At 43.2% G+C, this 13,271-nt stretch overlaps 1 protein-coding gene across 1 annotated transcript in view; it reads right to left on the bottom strand.

The window, feature by feature from the left end:
- Positions 1-12,732, bottom strand: part of LOC133758816 (coiled-coil domain-containing protein 192-like) — a 136,878-nt gene extending 124,146 nt beyond the window's left edge. Inside the window, exons 1-2 of the mRNA XM_062189959.1 lie at positions 12,443-12,732; positions 11,934-11,985 (exon numbers count right to left, since the gene is read on the bottom strand). Of these exons, the coding sequence (XP_062045943.1) occupies positions 11,934-11,985; positions 12,443-12,462 (72 nt within the window). The 5' untranslated portion in view covers positions 12,463-12,732. The remainder of the gene's footprint in view (positions 1-11,933; positions 11,986-12,442) is intronic.
- Positions 12,733-13,271: the final 539 nt, after the last annotated feature.

Below are 13,271 nucleotides of genomic sequence, written 5' to 3' on the forward strand. Positions count from 1 at the left end.
AAAAGGCGCCCACCAGAACGGACTCAGCAGGTGCAGAAGCTGAAGTGACAGAAGCCTTGGCAGGACAATGTCCTACTCAACTGGAGTGACAGGGATGCTGTGCCTCTGCCCTGTGGCAGCCAACAGGCTGGTCCCCGAAGCCTGCAGGGTAGAGAGGGGAAGTCTCCAAGCCAGACCCGCTGACCCTCACACCCTCAGAAATAGCTTACAGCCTTTCAGAATGCTTCTTCCCTCCTAATATCAGCTAGAATGGGCTCTGCTGATTTCAAACATGAATCTGACCACTGCGAGGTCCCTCAAGTAGCAGTAATTATTCACTCTTCCTGTGACTTTCAGTAAGTGACTTCATTATTCTGAGCCTCCCTCTGCTCGTCTATAAAATTGGAGATGATAACTCCAGGACCGCTCAGATGATTTACTGTGGTAATTCAGGAAAATGCCTAGCACCATGCTGGATCCACAGCAGTGAGTAAAAACATAAAATAAAACTATGTTTTTAAGTTCTGGGTTTATGTTTCTTGGGTGCGGCTTCAGGACACTCACAGCGGAGGGGGAAGTCTGGAGTTGATCTCATTCTGCACCCGCTGCACCTAGCCTGGCTACTCACTGTGGGAAATGGGCAATCATAATGCACAACGCCAAAGCAAACACTCAGCAGTGCAGCTGGGGAGGGCGCCACCTGCCAACCAGAGGGCTTTCAAATCGCCCTGTTTCTTCTCTGCCTTGACCTTCTAGCGGGATACTCTCATGGGGTTCCGGACATTGAAGAGGAGCAAGGAGTATGAACCACAGCTAAAGAAAAAATTTTAAAGGAATTTAAGAGAAAACTTACAAAGTCTTCTTGCCTAGAAAACTAGACAAGAAGATTGAAGATCGTGGGAAGAGAAGGGAGATTTTACACTCAGTGGCTTTCAAATTTTCTCCCACCTTTTTTTTTTTTTTTATTAATGAGATTTAACCCTATATATATAATATGAAAGTCTTTTGGGCCCCATTATAGGTTTTTAAAAAATTTTTTTAGCATTTATAGAAGTTGGTATTTATAACTTTCAGTTTTTTATAGTGGTCTTATAAAGAACAAAAAAACCTTTTAATAAATGTTTTATCTTAAAGGCAGAGTTACAGAGAGGCAGAGGCACAGGAGGAGATAGAGGGGGAGACAAACAAAGGTCTTCCATTTCTGGTTCACTCCCCAAATAGCCACAATGGCTGGAGCTGAGGTGATCTGAATCCAGGAGCCAGAAACCTCCTCTGGGTCTCCCATGTGGGTGCAGGTCCCAAGGACTTGGGCCATCTTCTGCTGCTTTCCCAGGCGCGTTGGCAGGGAGCTGGATAGGAAGTGCAGCAGCGAGGACTTGAATTGGCCCCCATATGGGATGCTGGCACTGTAGGTGGTGGCTTTAGCAGCTATGCCACAGCGCTGGCCCCAAAATAATTATTTTTAAGAATTAAAGTAAATTCTATCTTGTAATTATTATACAGGTCTATTGGATACTTTTAGTATCTAATACATATACTGAAATCTCAATCATCTCATTTTTTCTGTATTTGAAACGTTTGCTATTTTGTCACTCTAGGAATGATTTTCTATTGTTACTCAATTATGTGCAAGTGTTATTTTAAAAAGATTTAAAAATACCAATACAGTGGAATCCCTTTGATGAAAATTACAACAGCGAAGTTAATGGTCATCTTTTAGTTCCTTAATGAGTTGCTCAATATAGTGCACCATCTTTCAGGAAGGTATAAAAGAGGCGACACCGTTTCTGTCGTATGTTTTTGGCTTTCATTGAGCATGACTGAGAATGTGTCAGCTTTCTTGTTTTAACTCAAAATGCCCCAAGAGAGCAATGCTGACGGAGAAGACCTCTCCTGCTTCTCAAATTGGAAGAGGAACATCAAGCACCCAGGCACCACAGACCACTGTCCAACACGACAGCCACTGTGCATGTGAATCCTGGGTACTTGAAATGTGCTTAGTCTGAAAATATCTCGTTAGCACTGTTTTGGATATATTACCTTAAATAAAATATATTAAAATAATTTCCATTTATTGTAAAAAATTTTAAGGCGACTATCATTTAAAGTCACATACAGAGACCATCAATCTTCAGATCATGATTTCCTAAGACTTAGAACAAACTCATCAATCAATGAGTGACAACAATCGCTAAGGAGAAAAAGGGAATGGGGCAGGGCAGGGTGGACGTTTTGCCCGACAGTTAACTCTCTGGCTGGGACTCCCGTGGCAATTACTGCAGTGGCTGGGTTCGGTTTCTGGCTCCAGCTTCCTGGTTAAGCAAACCTCCGGAGGCAGCAGGGATGACTCAAGTAACTGTTCCCTGCCACCCCCAGGGAAACCTGGATTCAGTTCCTGACCCCTACTTCCACTCCAGCCATTATAGGTATTTGCAAAGTGGACCAATGAATGGTAACTCTGGCTCTCTAATGCTCAAAGCAATTTTTTTTAAAAAAGGAAATAGAGTACTCTCATACAGGACAGACTCTGTGTCAAGAAGTTGGGCTTTGGTGTTTAGCTATAAGGATGTATAACAAAATCTTCCATCTTTAGTGATGTTCACATCAAAAATTTTTACTTTATAAAATATTTTATTTACTGTATTTAAATTTTGTTAAAATTTCACAAGTTTTTTTTTGTTTTTACTGTATCATTATTCGTTGATGAGCTATTTGAAAGCTGATTTTAGAGATAAGTTATAAGGTTTTATTTGATTCAGGTGGCAAATATTGATTGAATTTTTCTGAATTGTCATCCTCAACCCTGCCTCAAGGTTAGAAACTGAAGTTATTTGAAAGCTACTTTCTGGGTACTTGACCATTTTTTTTTAATCCCCAAAGCAGTTCTGAGCATTTGAACCACTGGGATCTCAGCCCAACGTGACGAGCTGTCACAAAGAAAGTCATTATGGGAGACTTTCTTCTAGATTTCCAGTAACATGATTATCAGCGAAGAATGGAAGAACACATTTTGAGACACCAAATGCTTTCGCATTTAGAAAGAGAAAGATTAACAAGATTCAGAACACAGTTACCATGGCCATAGATATTTCTATTTTAAGTAAGATTCCACTGGTAATAGCCCCCAGGGAAAGCAGGCTGTTCTAGAATTTATTACATTCTCCTTAGGCATGTGAGGCAAGCAAAACAGGACTTAATCCTTTCCAAAGAATGTTTCCAAGCCACATGTAATTTAAAAACATCTTATAATTTAATTTTCCTTTACATTAAGGGTATGATTCCAGTGAGCTTTCTTCTCTAACTGAAAAACACAACGTGGCCAGTTATTCAGGATCAAACACATGAAAACTGTTCTTGTGTAGTGAATGTCTTTAATATAGAAGATCCAGAGCTTAAGCTGGGAGGGTAAGAAGAACTCACAGAACTCCCCACCTTTCAGGAGCTCACAGTGTGATGACAGATGGGAAAGGTAGCAGAGATACTCACAGGAAACACAGGAAAGAACATGTGTGCTTTATGCCAGATTTTTATATGCATGTCACAAAAATGCACACAAGCAAAAAGGTATAAAAGCCACAACCAAAATTACACAGAATCCTACCACCAAGAGATTTTTATATATTTGATATATTAAATATATTTATCTATTTGTAATGGTTGCTGTATTTAAAAGACTATAGTCTTGGCCAGTGCCGTGGCTCACTAAGCTAATCCTCCGCCTTGCCGCGCCGGCACACCGGGTTCTTGTCCCGGTTGGGGCGCCGGATTCTGTCCCAGTTGCTTCTCTTCCAGGCCAGCTCTCTGCTGTGGCCCGGGAAGGCAGTGGAGGATGGCCCAAGTCCTTGGGCCCTGCACCCGCATGGAAGACCAGGAGAAGCACCTGGCTCCTGGCTTCGGATTGGCGTGGCACGCCGACCGCAGTGGCCATTTGGGGGGTGAACCAACAGAAAAGGAAGACCTTTCTCTCTCTCTCTCTCTCACTGTCCACTCTGCCTGTCAAAAAAAAAAAAAAAAAAAAAAAAAGGAGGTGGCCTGGTAGTGACCACCTGAGGGGAAACCCAGCAGGCCTTTTTCTCTGTTTCTCTAACTCTGCCTGTCAAAAATTAAAAACAAACAAACAAACAAAAAAAAAAACACTAAAGTCTCATTATAAAATTAAGATTACATACCCAAAGGGACATGTCCAACCAACTAGTTTCTGTACACCTTTACATTTTCAATGTTTGTCTTCTACTGATGTAGATTTCTTATTTGATACTTGCTAATTTAGAAATCTTATTGGCAGCTTATGTTTTTTCTTTTGTACGTGCAGCTTGTTTTTCCCAGAGATCGATCCCTTGTTCACAAGTTCATTCCCCAAATGGCACCAACAGCCATGTGTGGACCAGGCCAAAGCCTGGAGCTCCAGCCTCCTCTCCAACCTGGATGGCAGGGACCCAAGGCCTCGAGCCATCTTCTGCTGCCTTCCCAGGTGCACTGGCAGAAGGCTGGATCCAAGAGGACAGCCAGGACTCAAGCTGGCACTGGTACGGGATGCTGGTGTCTGAAGCAGCAGCTAGACCAACTGCACAACAATGCATCCTAGCTTGTGTTCTCAACCCATTTTCTGTTTAACTGCTGGGTCATTTCTTACATTTACGTAAGATCTTCAGGTGTCAAGGACGTTACATTGTCATAGGTGCTACAAATATTTTCCCATTACTGTTTTTGAATATAAGTGCATCTTAACTAGGCTAACACGATGCTATATGCTGTTTTCTTACGAGATACAGTTACTACGTTATCTTGTGTGTTAATGCACGATTTTGTTTCAAAGAGAAACTCAACTTGTTGGAAAAAATAAAAAAAGAACTCTCACCGAAACTTGGAACACCCCTCCATTTCTGCAAACCTCTCCGAGTCAAGATAACCCAAGACATTGATTGCAATTATTATCATCCACGTAACCAACTCTGACACCTGACCTAAGACATACAGAGCTATTGGCACGGAGGCCCGAGGCGATGATCCCCAGCAACAAGCGTTAATTTAACCCAATTATCAAAATAAATTAACCTGATCAGACCTAAGGTGCCTGATGATACTAAGGGTGGCCAGAAGCCGCTGCAGCCTGCAGAGCCAGCATGTAAGCACTGCTCGCCCCAAGCCAAGCCCGCTGTCCCCCAGCCTCTCACCAAGCAGCCGGAGAGCCTCCACTTTGAGAAAAGCCAGGCTGGCAACTATAGCGCCCGTGGGACGCTATCTGCTCTCTGGGAAATGTGCATCCGATGTGTACCTTCTTCAGCTCCCACCCCATGAAACGTCCCCTCCAAGGCAGAATGAGCCAACAGCCCCCAAAGCACATGCGCACAGCCTTTCCTTGCTCTCCGAACGCAAATCTCCAAAGCCAAGCCAAGTGCAGGGGAGACTTGATTTTATCCAAAATACAAAGAGTCAACGTTCATCTCCAAGAAGCACCCTTCTAAATCTGTATCTAGGACGGTATATCCACACTGAGGGAGGGAACTAACTGTGGAAATATTCCGAAGCCCGTGAACCCCCATGTTTACATATCTAACATCTGCCCCCTTTTTACATCTCCCCACTGCCTGCTGCGCACACCACCTTCTGAACGTTTCCACCCTCGCAGCAAACACCTGTCAGCACTTCGCAGCACCAACTGGCCTGCTTCCCCCCCAAGTCGTGCCAGGTGTTTGGAACTTTTTGCCATTTGAAGCCACGGGCACTTGACGAGACCCATCTGCAGACATGCCAACGCTGCCTTCGTAAAGCTGCTTTGCAGGACGTACACTCTTGAGGGAATCTGTAAAAGCACACTACTGCAAACAGTCTACTTGAGCGCCATATGCTTTCTCCATTTCCTTGCTTTTTGACATTTAAAAAAACCTATTTGCATGCAGACAGCACCTTTTGTTTCTTATACATTAAACTCCATCACAGAAGTTAAAAATGAAGGCGTCCATCTTACCCAGTCACTGGTAAAGGTTCATTTCTTTTTAAAGAACACCGTCCAGACCTTTGGCGAACCTCATTGTCACCTAAGATAATTTTATGGCTTCTGCTCTCAAATGGAAATTTTTCCAATGAGACCTTCTACAGTTGATGTTTTCCTTTGTTTTTGTTTTTTTTAATCTGACAGTCCTAATTCTTTTCTTAGGCTGTTTATTCATCTAATATTTATATTACTCTTTCTGTCCACCAATTTCTGAAATTTCTCCCAGACATATGACATCACCTCATCTCCCCAGCCCTTAAGGTTGTTTGCAGGAATCTCACTCTCTGGCCGGTACAGTGGGAGCAGGTGCTGTGTTTAACTGCTGGGTAGAGCTGTGTAAATCCCCCTCCACTTTCCCCTGCTACCTGGATCAATGAGCACATTCACATGAAGCATCCACCCAGGAGTTCCCGAGAGGCCCCCTGCAAGAGGGGCAAACATTTCTCACCACTGTCGTTGACACCATCACTACCACCTTCATATGCCTTGTTTGACCTAAAAGGACGTGTTTTCTGTATAGAATTTAGGCGACACGATTTAAAGTGGATGAGAGAGTTGTACAGGAGGACTGGGAAGTTAGCAGGAGGATGTGCCATGGATCAGCCCCTCCTTTGTTCCAAGACTTCAGCAGGAGAGCAGCAGCAGGAAAGGTTGAACAGGGCTAGCAATCCAAGCTCATCTCTCCCTCTCAACTATCTGGGGAGATAAAATTACTCTCCTTTAGCCTGTGTCCCTAGAAATAGGTGCAACTTATGCTATTTATGTACTATGTGTGTCCTTTTGTGGAACAGCAAATTTTTAGGTTATCACCATGATGTGTTAAGTGCAGATACTCACTAACACTCTGACCCAAACGAAGTCACAGTGACTGTGTCCATTCCTATGTTCTGTCGTCCCACCACAGAGGTTATTTAAGCTTTTCTCATGAATTTCCTTTCACTAAACCTCATGCCTTGGGTTACCCCATTCTCATTTTGTGGTTGGACTGGGCTAGGACCCAGGAAGCAGACTCCCAAGCAGCTCTGGCTGCAGAAAGGCCATTGGCGTGGTACCTACAGAAGAAGGGATGATGCTTAAGGGTGCCTGCAGCTGGCCTAGCTGTTCAGAACTGTTCCCAATCGGAGGGAGGAGGGCAGGCCTGCCTACTGCATCCTCCAGCCCAGGAATGCAGCCTGGTCCTTTGAAGAGGAGGCCATCTTGGGGCCAGGGCAGCACCTTCAGCTGAGGGGAATTCCTGGAGACGCTCAGCTGTGACTCATCGGCAGCCAAAATGAACTCAAAATGGATCCTAGACCTAAATATAAAACCTGAGCTTACCAGCTTTTAAAAGAAGACTTAGAAGAAAATATGTGTAACCTTGGGCAAAGATTTCTTTTATCAGGTTCCAAAAACTTCTGCTCTTCCGAAAACAGATTGCTATTAAGATTATTAGGAAGATGGAAAGACTTAACCACAGATTGGAGAAAATTCTTAGAAAACATATGCAAAAAATTATCTTCCAAGTGCAAAATAAGAAACAACCCAGCTTAAAAAGTGACAAGATAGGAAGTTACTTGACCAAGTAAAACACAAAAAAACCACAAAATGCTCAATGTTGGTAGTTATTAAAGAAATGCAAATTAAAACCCAAAAATATACAACTCTTCCTATGAGAATGGCTAACATTAAAAAAGGATTACCAGGCCTGGAGAGAACAGAGATGAACTGAATCATCCATTGTCTGCTGAAAGGAATGGAAAATGATAGTGGGTTTTCAAAAAGTTGAAACGATGCCTACTGTGTCATTCAACCTTTCCTGTTCCATGTATTCACTCAAGAGAAAAGAAAGCACACACTCAAGAATAGTCACAACAGCTTTGTTTGGAAGAACGCCATGTGCGAAAACGCCTCACTGTCCATCAACAGGCGAAAGGATCAATGAACGGGCACACCAGGTACAACAGGCTACCACTCTGCAGTCACACTGAGAAGCGATACAATCCGCAGCAGGATGGACCTCAAGATAATTCTGCTGAGTCAAGGAAGCCAGGCAAGTGAGATACATACCACAGGGCTCCGACTGTGCAAAGCTCAGGCAGAGACTTGAAAGGAGGGTTAGATGAGAAGATGGGGGTGGGAGCGATGGAAGAGGCGAGAAACCCTTTTAAGGGTAAGGGCAGGCTCCCTATCTTGATTGTGGTGATGGCTTCACGTGTGTATACTCAGGTCAAAATGCATCAACTCTCCCAGAGAGAAGACATAAAGAAGGCACGACAAAAAGTTCTGAGACAATTATCTCTTGCCTAGGAAAGAAAAAACAAAAAGCCTACATCTTACCACAGCAATCCTTCTTCCTGCTTAAATATGCATGGAAATACAGTTCTATATTCTCATTTTCAGGAGAGATAAGAATTCTTTCAGTCAGTTGCAGTGTTCATTTAAAGTGCAAGTGATAAGTTAACAACCTTGATTCATTAATGATTTGAAAGCCTGCTCATCAAAAAATCTTCCAAAACCCATCTTAGAATGTTAAAATTGTGAGAAAGTAGGAATGTGATGAACTACATGTTTCCTGCAAATTCAGTGGCATAGCAAGTGCTAAAAGAAAAGAGAATTTCTACACTTGACCCAACTTCCAACACTGCTTACCTTCTCTAATTTGTAAAACACAAAAATCTAGCACTTACGGTCATTTTATAAAACTGACTTCCTATACTATATACCATGAATTTGACCTTACAGCTTGGATAGCAAAAGAGTGCTTCTGTATCTTTGGCACTTACAATGAGGATTATTGCTGATGTTATCCCTAAATTGCAACTTGAAAGCTCCATGTCTTATGAAGTTTTGTTAACAAGACTAGTTGTGTATAATGAATTTATGCTACATGCATATTCCAGCACTAGTGACTTCAGATCCAGATCTCACCTCTGGATGTGCCACTCCACGTAACCAATGACACCATGTGTTTCACATCGCTCATCTCCCTGAGTCAGGATTCTCAGGACCTCCCTGGGAGGAACAATCCTAACTGTGCTCTGGCCAAGTCTCCTTGCAGTCAAGTGTTGATTTCTGAAACAAGTTCTCATGAGATGTTTCATGTGCACTAGCTGTTCTCTGTGCAAAGATGCTAAAACAGCGCAAGGACCACAGTTTCAGCACCATTCTAAATAGGGTTGAGACACACAGGTACAGCCTGGCACCTGAGAAGTGGATCTCCCTGGATGGATCAGTCAGTACTACTCCTAGCTAAGCTAGTGCAGCAAATCTGTACTTTTCAATTATGCTACAACTACAAGCTCTTGAACCTCTCTGAACCTTCCTGCATAACAGGGCCTTAATTTTCCAATTCAGTAACAATAGTAGAAAAAGGATCAGTCTAACAGTGCCAGTGCCAGATGCCGTAAGGATTCAGAGAGATGGCTCGTCTCAGTGACCTGGTACGGGGCCTGGAGCTCTTCCAGGTTTCATTCCAAAGGGCACTAACTGGGAGGCTTCTTTAATGTGTGAAATTTCTTCCCAAAGATACAGAGACTAATGCAGCCCATTCCTTTCTTTAGAAATTCAGAGTTTACCAAGGGAGTCCAAAGATTACAGTAATATTCAGAGACCAGTGCAAATCAGTGAAGGACAGAAACAGAGGAGTAGAAAAGATTCCATGGTTCCTGTCAGCCTCCACAACCACAACTAAGAACAATTATCTCAGAGAAGCAATGGATGCACCTGTAACGTGGCTCCTCGTGGCACACAGCAGTCTGTTCTGCTGAGTTCTATGTTCTGTGAGTTCCACGACTCAACAGGACTGCGTGGCAAGAAGCAAGGAGCAGTGGCTGTGCCTGTCCTATGGCCTCAAGGTCTCTAACTCTACTTTCCTCCAGCTAAATGAATTCTTTTAGAAGAGCAAAAAGAACTAAAGCACAACCAATTCCTTTCAGCTCCAGGGCTTCCAACCATGTCAACTGTTAATTGGAAGGGGATGGATTCTGAGCTGCAGGGAGCTAATTGGGAGCCCCAGGCAGAAATCCTAACAGTGGTAATTGGTATCAGCACGGATGCTGCCAATGAAAGGGTTATCTCTAGGGTGCTGATTGGTTCACATCCTTGGAGGAAAGAGCAGTGCTCAGAGACAGGTGCCTGAAGTCTCCCATTTCCCAAACCCAGGCAAACACTGAGAAATGGTTTTTTATGTGCTGCTGGTCCAGGGCTCTCTTTATTTGGGCAACAGAATCACAAACATCTCCATTTGATAAAACAAAGGTTCTTTATTGGGTTTTCTTTTCCTAGTCCCCCTCCCGCAAAGCAGTATAAGGAGTAAATTATCATTGGAGTTGGAAAATAATTTAATTAAAATCATATCCTACTATTCTAATTTGGTTTTTCCTTTGCCTTCCGTTTCTTCAACAAACCCTCTTTCTGAATATCACTATGGATTTAGGAGCTGTGTCCAGTTTGTCCAGGGCCAGATTAAATGAACTATACTGAGGACAAGGACGTTAACACTTTTAGAACAACAGTAATCATGCAGAAGTGAGGTTCTTATATGCAACTCATGGGGAATACAATGTTCTTAGCCAGAGAAGTAGAATCCAGAAGGAAACAGAAATTAAAGGGCAAAATTCTCCAGCCCACAGCAAAGCCCATTCAATTGCTATCAGTTCCTAACAAGTTTTCTTCTGAACATTTTTGGGGGTACTTTGCCAACCATTTCCCATCCCCATATCTTATATGTAGTCCTGGAGACTATGTAACCCTCATCTTCCTTCTTGTTCAGTTGAATATGAAGGCTCAGAGTTGCAGAGACTTAACTGTCATCTCACAGCTCAGAGGTGACAAAGTTGGGTCCATTCCATGTCTTTGGATTCTTGCTCCTTTGATCTTTCTTCTATGCCTCTCCCTTAGAGTTGAAAGGATTGTTCCAGAGATGTCTCTAAGTGAAGGCTAATGTGTCCTAAAACTGAATCAAGGGGGTTTAAGGAAATACTCATGGCTTATTTTCTTTATCAGGAATTCCCTAACATATAAAAGTAGAGAATAGCATTGCAGACCTCTGTGTACCCAGCACCCCGCTCAACCCTACTCTACAACCTCACCTGGAACAGAGGGTGGTGGTTCCCAGCTGGGCTCATGCAGAAAAGACCCAGCCTCCTCAGGAGTAACAGGGCTCCTCGAGTAAGCAGCTCTCCAGGGTCAGAGCTGGGCATGCAGTCAGCTGACTCGAAATGACGGCAATGAAACCCCTGAGACAGCTACTTCGTGAAGAAGTGCCTCTGGGCTCACAGTTCTGCAGGTGCAAGTCAAGGAGCTGCAGCGGCCTAGGGCCTTTCTGCTGGCAGAGCTTGGAAGCAGCCCAGAGCATCACACCACAGGCAAGAGAGAAGGAATGTGCGTGCGTGCGTGCGTGCGTGCGTGTGTGATCTCTGCACCTCCTCTACCAAACCAACCAGACCTACTCTTGGGGTCTCCAATCTAATGACAGTCTCATCCTAAACATATTCCCCAAAGCCCCGCCTCTTAACACATCCACTGGGTGAAGTTTCCACCCTCCCCATGCCCCACAGCGGGGTCTAGTTTTCAACACATGACTCCTTGGGAATATTCAAACCATATAGAGACCATAGCACCATGATTTAAACACCAGCCCAACTAAACCAAATAGTGTGAACTTCCTCACCTACGCCGTGTCTGACTGCTAGGATTCCCTCACAGAGAAGGTAATACTTCTCAAGATCCAGCATGTCTGCACTATGGGAGGGCCACAGAGAGCAGGTGATACTACGTGTCAAAATAGCGAAGGCCACAGCACACCACACCTAACTCCAGACGTTTACCTGAGAGATAATGTTCCTTGTTTGGAAAATCTTTATTAGTCCAACAAGAACACTAAAGTAAATCCAGAAAAACCTTAATATGAATAAATTAAGCTCTCATGAACTGCAATGGTTTTAAAGAAAAAAGGACTCACACAAGCAACATTTCTTACCAATACTTTGTGTTCCAGTCGAGTGTCTGACTCGGAACTTCCCGACTGGATACTGAAAGAGTTTAGAATTGCAAAATTATTTCAGGCGTGGGGGTGTGGACGTGCACACACTCACACACACCACCACCACCACCATCACACCAAATAGACCTTACACTGTAACATTTAAGATAAATTTTAAACAGTATTTCCTCCACGTGTCACTTTCTGGACATTTCAAAAGGAAATAAAAATAATGGAATGTAAACTTTACTTGCAGAAGATAAAATAGCCTTAAAGGTTCTCTTGAGAATAAGCAGTCTGAACAGTACAATCTGTTCTGAAAACCTGCAAAATCTCTTACTTCAACCAAAAAAAGGAAAGGGAGGGAGCCTATCTTGCTATGAAACAGCAGGCTTGGGGAATTCTGTTCTCTCTCTCTCCCCTCCCTCCATCACTCTCTATTGCTTCTGGATCATCTCCACTGCCTTACGGACCTGTTGCTACTTAATGCACCTTGAGCCCCTTACCCTTTTACTTTCTGCTCCATTGCACTGACCCATTTTGCTATGAAGGTTATAGCAAACTCTTCTCACCGCCTTTCCTCTTTTTTTTTTTTTTGTAAAGCCACTCCAGGCTCTCCCTGGTACCACTCCACTGACACTGCACTTGGCACAGTCACCACAGAGCTCCACATTACCACATCCAGGGGTCACTGGGCACTGCACATCTCACTTAACGGTTGTGACATGAGTCGTCACTCCCTCTTTGAAACACCTTCATAGAGCATCTCAAGGTCCCTGGAGCGCTTTCTCCGCATTGGTCCAGTCAGGTCATTCTGACTTCCTTCTTGCCGTTACTTAAGTATCACTTTCGGAGTAAGACTTACCACAGGCATCTAATTTAAAATTCCAATCCCTCCCCTCAACACCATATTCTTACCACATGCTAACCTGCCAAGTCATGTTTGTTTATTATTTTTATTATGTATCTTTCCAACTGCAAATGTTAAGCTCTTTGAAGACTTGCAATGTTTTTCTAATTTTAGTTCTCTATAACTTCTTAAAGAGGTTGCTCAATAAAGATTTGTTGAATGAATGAATGATTAAATGAATGATTCCCAAACCTCATGGCTGTAATAGATTCTATCCTATTGTTACCAATTAATAAGGAACTTTTTACTATTTGCTGTCTCTCTAACATGTAAGTTTATTTCCATATTTATGTGCATGTTTCTCACTTTTCCAAAGATTTAGAGTCCACTTAAAAAGATTCACTAAGTAATCAGTGACTACTGAATGAAATTAATTAAATTTTCACTTAGTGGAAGGGGACACTGGGGTTCTCAGAGATGCAATT

The sequence above is a fragment of the Lepus europaeus genome, chromosome 4 (assembly GCF_033115175.1).
Source record: "Lepus europaeus isolate LE1 chromosome 4, mLepTim1.pri, whole genome shotgun sequence".
Lineage (NCBI taxonomy): Eukaryota > Metazoa > Chordata > Mammalia > Lagomorpha > Leporidae > Lepus > Lepus europaeus.